The 12,311-nt window shown below is 34.1% G+C and overlaps 1 protein-coding gene across 1 annotated transcript; it reads right to left on the reverse strand.

Moving 5' to 3' along the window:
• Positions 1-573: 573 nt before the first annotated feature.
• On the reverse strand, positions 574-3,398 carry LOC123678333 (zinc finger MYM-type protein 1-like). The gene is made up of 2 exons (XM_045615316.1): positions 1,105-3,398; positions 574-1,009 (listed from the first exon to the last, which is right to left on the reverse strand). The coding sequence occupies exons 1-2, from the start codon at positions 2,972-2,974 to the stop codon at positions 657-659; spliced, it is 2,223 nt and encodes a 740-aa protein (XP_045471272.1). The 5' UTR covers positions 2,975-3,398; the 3' UTR covers positions 574-656.
• Between the last annotated feature and the right edge of the window lie 8,913 nt (positions 3,399-12,311).

The following is a 12,311-nucleotide window of genomic DNA, read 5'->3' on the forward strand; positions in this document are numbered from 1 at the left end:
ATTAAGAAAAGGTGAAGAACTAAAGAATGCTTACGATGCACCAAAACGAATCTCAGAAAAATTATCAGCCCTGAAAACTTTATCCAAATGTTCTGTTAGACGAAGGAAACGAAATAATTCGGAAATAATAAACTCTTCTGTGAAAATTGCAAAAGTTTACAAAAGAATATAAATATTAAAAGATTTCTCTCTGTTGTGAATTGAAGACTAGTCATAATACAAGTATTCATTTGGCCTTTCCCCACTCTTGCTTGTTACTTTCAACGTCAACAAATCGGCGTATTTCAAACATACCAGTGAAACAATCAACAAACCCTGTAAACAGCGAATGGCAAACAGAGCAATCCTGAAATTTTTTCATGGCATTTCCTAAGCTTTCCTTCCTACGGAATTCTAGATTGGCCAAATACGGGACATGTTGAAAGTTGTTGCTATCGGGTCAGGGCCGTAGCTAGAAATGAATTTAAGGTAGGGCAATGAAGGTTACAGGTAGGGCAGAAGTAAAAAATTGTACTCGATGTGATCTGATGAATCAATTTTCATCGTACCTACTTTTGAGTGTATGGTAGTATGTATATATAAAAATATTTATTTCTTCAGTTTATATTATTTCTTTCAACATGTTGTGATTAATATAATGATGATAAAAAACTTCCTCAAAACAGCTGAATCCTTCGATTTGTCATATTATTAAATATGCGAAGGACTTCATTCAGATCAACAGACTGAGTCCTTCTCTTTTCAAAGGCCAGAAATACCATGCCTGCCATTCTTTCGTGACTCATTGACAGCCTCTGAGGTCTATTGATTGCAGTTAAGGTTGAAAAAGTAGATTCACAAACAGCAGTGCTACATCCTATGGTCGCCACAGATGCAAAGAGTTCATATGTATCTTTGAAAGCCTCTCGCTGTCTGTACAAAACTTGCACTATGTCTTCTGTTTTATCCTCACGACGACTCAAATAAGCTTTAACCACTGTAGCCTCTTCATTTGATGGAATTGTTATACCTGAAAAGTTAATTTAAATTGTGAATTGAATATGAATAAACAAGCGTAATATTTTAGAAGCAGCAACATCATTTTGTTAATTGCCTTACACTCACCTAAATTTTTCAAAGGTTCCATTTTGTTCACATCCAACTCATCGAGACTCGCTACAGAATTTAACAGATCATCGTTGTCTGAAAACCTTCTCTGTAATTCAGCAACTAGTATGTCCAATGTTTCGAAATACTCAGATTTAAATGGTTGATCTTCTTCATTTTGTTTCGTTGAGGAACAGGAAGAGTCAAACATCAAGTAGTCATCCATGCGATTAGATCTTCTGACTTGCCTTTTTTGGGTGTGAGTCCTATTTTCAGAATCAATGCTTGTCATAGATTTAGCTTCTTCCAAAATTTGATGATACATTTCATCTGTTCTCAATTTTGTGATTTCATTTTGGACGCAATTTATGATTATTAGGGCGTCTTTCAATCCTGCGCTTCGGGCTTGTAAACTTGCATCTGCAGGCTGAAGCATGGATAGTATTTTTTTGGCCACAACCATAGCCATTCGGAATTCCAAATTAAGCATAATTTTTTTGATGCCGACACTCTTGGCAACGTCGTCACCATTGAATCTGTCATTTTTCATTTTATCTAAAGTTAGCAAAATCTCTGAATAATTATCGTTTACAACTTTTGTAACCGCCAAGTGTCCTGACCAACGTTGTTCGAGTAATCTGCCAATTATTTTTCCACCATACATTGCAGCTATTTTTCCATGATGAAAGAACTCATGTAACATGATGCATTGATCAAAAAATAAACGGATGAAAGTCATTTCAGAGATAGTCCTGATAACTATTAAATGTAAGCGGTGGTTATAACAGTGGACATAAGGAATTTTTCGGCCCAATTGATTCTCTATTCTAGTCGCAACTCCTGAAACTTTTCCGCTCATAACACTTGCTCCATCATAGCATTGGCTTAGCATACGGGAGAGATCAATGCCATTTTTCGTAAGAGTGTTTAAAGTTAATTCGGTAAATGTTGCTGCATCAAGATGTTCAGTTGTTGTAACTGTCAGCAACGACTCATTGACGATTCCATCCTTAACGTAACGTATTGCTATAGCAATATTTTCACGATTATTCTTATCCCTCGTTCCATCTTCCATTAGAGTGAACCAATTCACGTCAGATTCCTTGATATCTTTGACAATGGAGTTCTGTACTACTTGAACCATTGCTTGAATTATTTGGTTTTGAATTTCCGGTGAATGATATGTCGCATTTTGTGGTATATGGCTGAAAGCCTCCTTCAAATTCGGATCTTTCATGCACGTGTATTCAAATAAATTCTGAAATAATCCTTGTTCTTTTTTTTCCTCCAAAACATAATTTCCTCGCAAAGCTAACTCGTTGACAACTAAAAATTGTATAACTTCAACAATTGATTTCATGTAATACCGGTTTTTTTCTAAAACTTCATGATTTATCAAAGTTTCGACACTGCTACCTGTAGATATTCTGCGTAGTTTGTCTTGCCACATCGCCATGGCTTGTGTATGAGGAATTGATTTCTCATGTTTTGGAAACCCAGTTCTTGTATCACTGGCATTTTTCCAGTTTCTGAATCCTGTGGAAGTATAAGAACTTTGTTTGCTTCCATGGGGTAAAAATTGTTGACAAGGATAGCAAAAAGCAGCATCTCTCTCGACCGAATACTGCAACCATTTATATCGCTTAAACCAATCCGCAACAAAGGCCCTATTATTTTCTTTGGGATATATATTTAAAATAATTTGTTTTATCGGTTCTCCGATTCGTGCAATATCCGAAGGAATACCATAGTTAATTCTATTTCTACCAACCTGTTTTGCCAAACTAGTTTCCATAGAACTAGGAGTGGGTTTTGAGCAATGGGGTTCATCGTGATGAATTCCCTCTTCAACTCTTCGTTTTTTGGTAAAGAAAGTCCTTATATCCATCGCTAAATGAGTCAATCAACACTTCACTTCACTTCAATAAACAAACAATTATTTCGCTAAACTCTATTTTGGGTTATATGGGGATCCCCCTACCAAGGGGCGTATATTCCAGTACAGGTCCCATACATACTTCAAATGCCATCTATGTGCGGAATCAAGAAAATAAGCACATGAGGTGCTTCTGAAAATACAGCGTGCTGTATATATACAATGACCACGGTGCACTCTATTGATGTAGTTCGCAATCTCTAACAACTCGTGATTAATTCAGAATTGATTTGCGAGTGATAATTTTTTCCTCACGTCACATAATGAAATTTCCTTTGAATATTATTTAAATTGTTACTATTTTTTAAGGTAGGGCATTGAAAATTAAAGGTAGGGCATTGCCCCATAATGCCCCCCCCTGGCTACGGCCCTGTATCGGGTCGTCCAATCTAATTGAAATTTATTGCTTTTTCCAAATTGAACTTAGCGTTGTTTACCTGGAAAATAAAAGTGTCGCTGTCAACTATAGGAAATTGGAAGTCTTTATGAATAATAGATTGACGGGAAAATAATGGATTTAACGTGCCAGTGGACGTGAATCACATACCGATTTGAGCTTAGTGGGTTTTTTATTCTGTATTGCATTTTCAGTCTGAGAATGGAATACTCTCATTGCAGGTATATTACAGCTGGAATGCTTTGCGAGTCCAGATGTTGATGGTGTAAGAGGCGGAAAAATATATACATATAGAGGGGAAATAATTGTTGTATTTTTGGAATTAGTAAATTCATATTGTATTCGTATTCCGACTTATTTATTGTGAATTCTTAGTAAATAACACTTGGTTTTAACTTTTGCGATATGTACTAGTGGAATAAATTAAAGAATCGAAATAAAATTCGAAATTTTTAGCGGTTTTTCAAATAGCTGTATTTTCGATTACAATGGTCGTATCTCAATTTAAAAAAAATCTTTTTAAAGCTTGAAGTTTATGGTTTAGAGATCTCATGATGAAAAAATTTTTCAAGCAACGTGTACCGCTCAATCCTAATGAATACAGTTTTTATTTTTGACCTACAGACTTGGAAATTTTTTTTCCAACTTGACCACTATATGGATGGCATAACTTGTTTATTCAGCTTCAATATCCTCTTTCCGAAATTTCGATACGAGTTTTTCTCTCTGAAATATCCAGTTTTGAATTGAAAAGGACCTTTTTGTCTTTAACCATCAATATCTCACCAATCAATGATTGCACAGAAAATTTAAGGGATGTTTTGAGATCTTGAATGAATTCTCTACAAGAATCAGTTTTGGTATTCCCGGAAAAAATTCTTTTCGTTCTCTACATCAATTTGAAAAGTTGATAAAAAAAGGGCTTTTGGAGGCTTTTTGGATAATCAAGCACTAAATTGAAACTATAGAAAAAACCATGTGAATGTGCTCTTTACAGTTCAATATCACCACAAAAATTCCAGAAAATTTCAATTCAATCCATGGAGCGGTTTTCTTGTTGCATCCGATCGAATTTTCAAAAAATGAAAAGATCGCGATTTTCGATTCAAATGTTCATAATCTCCAACAAAACAAAGAAATTAAATTTTAAAGTTTTTTCTGCATTTTAAACAATAACAGAACAGAACAATAACATAATTTATTGAATAAATTTTTTGAAAATTGAAACTTTTAAAATTAATGTAGAGAACGAAAAGAATTTTTTTCCGGGAATACCAAAGCTAATTCTTGTAGAGAATTCATTCAAGATTTCAAAACATCCCCTATTTTTCTGTGCAAACATTGATTGGTGTGATATTGATGGTTGAAGACAAAAAGGTCCTTTTCAATTCAAAGTTCGATATTTCAGAGAGAAATGCCCGTATCGAAATTTCGAAAAAAGGATATTGAAGTTGAATAAACAAGTTATGTCATCCATAATAACATTGATTGATTGATTGATATAGTGGTCAAGTTGGAAAAAAAATTTCCAAATCTATAGGCCAAAAATAAAAACTGAAAAAATCTCGCAGAAATTTTAGACAGTGTATTTATTAGGATTGAGCGGTACACGTTGCTTGAAAAATGTTTTCATCATGAGATCTCTAAACTATAAACTTCAAGCTTCAAAAAGGTTTTTTTCGGATTGAGATACGACCATTGTTATCGAAAATACAGCCATTTGAAAAACCGCTTAAAATTTCGAATTTTATTTTGATACTTTAGTATTCATCATTTATCGTGAGTTATAGAGGCCATGAGATTGAGGCTGAGAATGGCATCCGTACTATTTAGGAACTTTGTATTGGATGGTGTCTTTCAGAAACGATTGGTTAAATTAGGATGTTTCATTTAAATTTTATGTATAAAGATTAAGTTTATTGAATTGTTTCACTCAAAAAGAAATAACCCTACTAAACACTCCAGGGTGCGCCCCTGGAGAGTTGAGATAAATATCTCAACTGTGAGATGAATAATTGGTTATAATTAGCACTTTGTTTTAGATCTGCAGAATATTTTGCGACTCCTCTAGAATAAGATGTACCAAACTATTCTGTTCTGATTAATTATAATTTCTGCAGCAATTCTTGGCGTTCGAAACGATCTATCTCATCAATTTTTCCCCGGCAGCAAAAAGCAGCAGCCCTTATTCCTGACAACTTTAGATATTTCGAAAGGAATAAATAACAATCTTGTCGAAATAAATTCCCTAATGATACAATCGGTTGAATTCTCTCCTAAATTAATTAGAACGGGAATCAAAGTATTAAGGAATAAGCCATCAGCGGCAAAGAGCCCAGAGATGTGCCTTTCGGAGAAAAACGAGTAACTTGGAGAAATGGGGGAAAATGGGAGGAGGAGTAAGAATGAATTATATTTCGTATTTTGTTATCTGGGGGCGTTAAAATGGTCCGAAGTATAAATCAACCCGGTAAGATGGCAGTTTTATCATTCCGTTATTAATTTCGGTCATGGAGTTGGTACTCCTATCCTAAACCTTTGGGCCATGGTTCAGCGAAAATATAGAGCAATTTGAATTGAACACACATGGAAATATGCTAGAAGATGCGTGTTAATAGAAAACACTACGCAATTATTTTATATCTATTACCTATAGATCATATGATCTAGTTCTTGCATGCTAGCCATAAGTCCTGGAAGAAACCTAAAAAATATCGTATATTAAATTTTCAACTAAAATCTTTGAAAAAGTTGATTGCACAGAAACAAACAATAATCATAGGATTTATTTTCAGATTAATTTCAAAACAACAAAATGAAAACAAGTCAAAAAACTCAACATTCATCTATAACAAGGTGGATTACAATTATAAGCTTGATAGAAATCTTTAATTTAAATACAGGGTGTCCCGTAAAGACCACGTCAAACGGAGGGAGAATGTAGATCAAAGGATAACCCACCTGCTATGACAAAATTTCCATTATAAAAGTCTTACCGTTTTCGAGATATATTTTTTTTTGAAAATAATGAATTTTTGCCCCTTTCAATAGTTTTGCCCTTACGGTTGGTACAATTTTACATCTTTCTGGTTAATTTTTTCAGTAAAATATTGCTGAAGAATGATTTCAACGTTTACATTAAAAACATCCTCCGAAAATTTTAAAGGGGGGCTATGAGAAATATTTTTATTGGAAATTTTGGTAATGGATTTTTTTGTTCATGAAGTTTAGCCCATCGTAGTGGAAAAAAATGTACCGAGCTACTGCTGCACATTACACCAATAAATTGTCTATTTTATAGTGATTTCAAAGAGGTATCACACAAGTCATTTGTTATTAAAAAAAAAAAAGATATGGCTATTTTCATCCAAATGGGTACGTTTCTGACAAATTCAGGTTTGTCAATTTTGTTAAGAAATCTTCGATGTTGCATTACTTAGTGAACAATGGCAATTGTTAACGTGCGAAAATATTACTCGCATAATGATTCACCTCAACGAAATTCAATTTTGCCGGCAAATTTGGAAAACATCATGCAGATCCAGATTTTTTTAATAAGATCATTTGGAGCGAAGAGTCTTCCTGTACCAAGGATGGGTACATGAAGACCTAAATTCTTATGGACTTTCAATATTGGGGCTGCCTAAAAGACAAAGTATACGCAACACCCATACATGATGAAGCCGAATTGCGGATGCGTTCTCTCAATTCGGCTTCATCATGTATGGGTGTTGCGTATACTTTGTCTTTTAGGCAGCCCCAATAATAAAAGTCTATAGGATTTAGGTCAGGTGAACGAGGAGGCCACAAAATTTCACCTCCTCTTCCAATCCACCGGTGGGGATAAGTTCTATTCAAATGAGCGGTAACTTCGAGTACGTAATGTGCATTGTGCTGCGCATTCATCATGTTGAAAACACAGACTACGTCGCAGCGCCAGTGGCACATCTTCTAATAAAATGGGCAGCTGGTTGGTTAAAAATTCCAAATAATTGTTTGCGTTCAGTGATGGCGGCAGTTCGATCGGGCCCAAAATTGCACCATTAAATATTCCAGTCCATAAATTGATCTTGAATCGATATTGTGATCTACCTTCTCTCACCTCGTGTGGATTTATGATATTCCAGCTATGCAAATTGTGGAGGTTCATGTACCCATCCTTGGTACAGGAAGACTCGTCGCTCCAAATGATCTTATTAAAAAAATCTGGATCTGCATGATGTTTTCCAAAATTTGCCGACAAAATTGAATTTCGTTGAGGTGAATAATTATGCGAGTAATATTTTCGCACGTTAACAATTGCCATTGTTCACTAAGTAATGCAACATCGAAGATTTCTTAACAAAATTGACAAACCTGAATTTGTCAGAAACGTACCCATTTGGATGAAAATAGCCATATCTAACAAATGACTTGTGTGATACCTCTTTGAAATCACTATAAAATAGACAATTTATTGGTGTAATGTGCAGCAGTAGCTCGGTACATTTTTTTCCCACTACGATGGGCTAAACTTCATGAACAAAAAAATCCATTACCAAAATTTCCAATAAAAATATTTCTCATAGCCCCCCTTTAAAATTTTCGGAGGATGTTTTTAATGAAAACGTTAAAATCATTCTTCAGCAATATTTTACTGAAAAAATTAACCAGAAAGATGTAAAATTGTACCAACCGTAAATGCAAAACTATTGAAAGGGGCAAAAATTCATTATTTTCAAAAAAAAAAATATCTCGAAAACGGTAAGACTTTTATAATGGAAATTTTGTCATAGCAGGTGGGTTATCCTTTGATCTACATTCTCCCTCCGTTTGACGTGGTCTTTACGGGACACCCTGTATATTAATATGGTTCACAATTTAACAGCATTGAAAATGTTGACCTACGTAATACATTATACTCTGGAATATTTACAATTGTTATATGATTTTTTCAAGTTATGTCATGTTTTGGGTGGTTGAAATATATTTGAGTGTTTGGTATAAGCTTGATTGTTATGATGAATTTTTCTATTTTTTTTTGTCAAAGAATCAGGGGGTTAGATTGAATACAGTCCGCGGGATCTCGCCTTTTCAATTATTTCAATAGTTGTAAGAGTTCTGTTATTATTTTTCATGAAATTAATTGAGTAAAGACCTTCATTATTATTATTATTTCTGATAGCCTCAGGAAGAAGGTTGTTCCATCTAATACACATATGTATATAGAGTGCTCCGTTCGGTATTTGAGTATTTATGAATGGGATAGAAATATGTAGGTATTCATGGACTTTCCTTGTTAAATTTGTATTTTATATACCTATTCCAAAATAATGAGGATGTTAACATAAAAAAGTAACATTCCATAGATGTACAGAGTTGACAATGTTATGATGTAATTTGATTTGAATAATCTTTTACAGGATGGGATGAATTTAACGTTGAACATTGTTTGATAACATGTTTCTGAATTATAAATATTTGTTCAGACTATGAACTAGAACCCTAAAAAACGATACGATAATATAAAGGAGCTTGAAAGTTTAAAAAATAAGTTGTTTTGATTATATTTAAATTCACTTGATTTTTGAGGGGCCTTGAGTGAATTAAGTAAATCACTGAGTTCAGCTTTGGTACCTAAGTACCTATCACAGAGTTGACCCCATATCAGTTTTTCATCTAAAGTCCTCCCAGAAGTCGTGTGCTTAAGCTGATTGGTATATAAATATTATTTGATCTAGTGGATTCGGGATAACCAATATTACATTTTTTTTTCGTAATTGAAAGACAATGATTTTCGAAGACACCAGTTACCAATGCGATGGTAGTTTTCAAGCCATTTGTTACCGATTCAAGACTGTGAGATGACAATACAACATAAGTGTCAGCATATAAGCAGGCATCTATTTCCAAATCTTTCTCTACCAGTTCTTGACAGTTCATATCCTTCAGATTTTCTGGAAGGTTATCATCATAGACTATAAATAGAATGGGTTCCATTATAGTGCTCTGAGGTATGCCAGTGTCTACAGTTATTTCAGATGATGACATTTTTTCTTCGTCCATCTTCAGCATCACCATTTGTTTCCTGTTTACAGGCGACTCTCAATCAGCTTGATGAGAATACCCCTGATTCATCTATCTTGAAGTTTCAGCATTTTTTTACATTAAGAGGAATTTCATCATATCTGAAGGAAAATGAATTCTGCATTCTCTTAACTGTAGATATCACCTCATTTTCACCTACATCGAACAAGTTTATTACATATTAAATTAATTTCATGGCATTCAGACAATTTTACAATTCTGGAAAAATTACCTTCCCGAGCGGTACTCGAACCCGCAACCTCCAAATTACTAGTCCGAGGTTGCGGGTTCGAGTTCCGCTCGGGGAGGTACTTATTCCAGAATTGAAAAATTGACCGAATGCCGTGAAATTAATTATTTCCTCCTATTCCATTCTATTTGTTAGATATAACTGAAAGTTAAATTTTTTTTTATGATTTTCAACAGCCCATATATTTTCAACCGAGCCGATTCGGAGAAAATGGTAAAGGCAAAAAGTATTTCCTTTGACGTCAGGAATTGCGAACTGCTAAATTCGAATTCAATTCTACTTATCGAACAATGAAATTCCACTCATAAGGCAATGTTTATTGATCACCCTGTATGACGGCGCCTATAATGGTTTTTAATTTTCTCTATGAATTAGTTATTTGAGGTAACGAATTCGTGAAAAAATCATTAATCACCCTGTACAGGCTGATCCAATATTTCCGCAAATAGAAAAAGTCCGGATCTGATTTTTTCGCGATTTCAGAAATATTGAGAGGCGATAGTAGAATGACTACACTGACAACATTTGAAATTATCCGGTCGATTTGTTAAAGAGTTATTGAACTGTGAAATTTCACTTATTAAGATTAACATCGTCCTGTATATAGGGCTTTCATTTATGTATCCATTTGTCGCATTCTTCCCGGGATATCCTGTATATAGCTAACTATATAAAATAATTCAAGTCAAAAATTTGTGTGTGAATATTAACGGCACGAGAAAACGAAAATGGGAGATTCCTTGGATACATAGATCAACAAAATCACATGTTTAGAAATTTTGAATGAGAAATAATTCGTTCATAAAAAAACAGGCAGGAATACCGACAAACTTAATTCCCATCAAACAGGTGCCGCTTCATAGTCATAAATATCCAGATTGACGCTGAAAGACACGTGCAATCAATTTGGCGCCTCGGTAAAATGTCCAATATGCCGCTCCTGGCGGTGTCCTTGCATGGACATTGTTATGTAATTTTGTATAGCCCAAGAGCTAAAGATTGCACATAACACCGTTTGAAACCATTTGTATAAGGCTGATCACAAAAAAGAGCTCGATGTATGGATATACCACACGATTTAACGTAAACAGAACCTCTTTTGAAATTTTTTCGACCTCATTTTGGCGCATGTTGTTGTTATTCGGAATTGCTACATCGATAAGTGTTGTTGTCTTTGAATCAAATAATTCAATATTATTGAAAAATAAACACTCATTATTATTGTTATCTATATTGCTCCAACTACAATTGATACATTTCTAGAAATACCCCTCAAAGTCGATGAACTCTGCCGATACCAAATTTGAATTTTCAGTTGAATTTTTTATGAGTGATAAGTTGCTAAAACGTGAAAAGTTGATAAACTCGATCATCATCGCAGCGTTCCAAACTTCATTGAAAGTAATGTATCAATATTTCCTCTTTCCCACTTTAATTATATTTCCATCTCACGAACTGTCGTCTATATTGGTTTTCGTAATTTCTTGATTGGTTCGCGTGAGAACTCCTCAAGGGTGGAATATTGAAAAAGTTGGTTTCGTGTCTTGATATAACGATAACGGCACGACAATGTTGATCTACATTATATTCTGCCTGATTGCTCTTTTGATTAGGGAAGATTTTCAAGAAATGGCCTATCACTGAACAATTGAACAGACTCGCAAAGAAATAGTTATTTGTGTATTAAGAGCGCAAAATGATATATTGTCGATTGAAAGATGCAGTTAGAGTTGCACAAGTTTGACTTGAATGTTTGAGATTGACTTGAAATTAAGCCAAACTCAAGTCAATCTTTCTGAAAAATATGGTAACAGGTTTGAAAATTCAAACTGTTCGTCATGAACTAGTTTGAAAGAGTTTGAAAAATAATTTATTTAATGGATATGAATGGGTAAAATATTTATGTTAAATATAGTAAATAGGTACAAAAAAAACCTACATTATTTCAAAATCAACAAAAAATACATTATTTTAATTTTTTTTTAACTTGTCACTTCAAAATTCTTCGTAAAAAGTGAAGTTCTTCTACTGAAGAACTTCACTTTTTACGGCAAGTGAAGTACTCTTCACTTGCTGTGAACAAGAAATCTGACAATAGAACCCCCTGCTAATAAAAATTACAATTACAATGAAAGCAACCGCATATTTTTAGCTACTTATAATGATAAAAGGAGCTGCCGTCCAAAAACTATTTTGACAATTTTGGATCCAACGTTTTATATTGTTACTACCATAAATATTACTTGATCCAGAAAGTGTAACTTCCTGCGGAAGTTCTTCTTCATACAATTTTTGTGGCTCTTCATCAAATGTCGTTAAATACATAGTTCTACCATTGGCATTATATACCGTTGTTCTTTATTTTTACATAATTTGCACTTTGCAATTCTCATTGTTTTGGAATCGCCTGCCGCAACATAAAAAAATCTGTATATTTATTTTTCTTTTGCCTCGTCTACAGATTTTTTCTCATAGTTTTTGCAGGGAGGGATCTTCAAAATCAGACTCCCCTTTGTTCTGGTACGTATTCCGAGCGGAGAGCTGCATAAGCTACATGAAAAAAGTTCAGGTTGAGA

This window comes from Harmonia axyridis, chromosome 4 (genome assembly GCF_914767665.1).
Source record: "Harmonia axyridis chromosome 4, icHarAxyr1.1, whole genome shotgun sequence".
Lineage (NCBI taxonomy): Eukaryota > Metazoa > Arthropoda > Insecta > Coleoptera > Coccinellidae > Harmonia > Harmonia axyridis.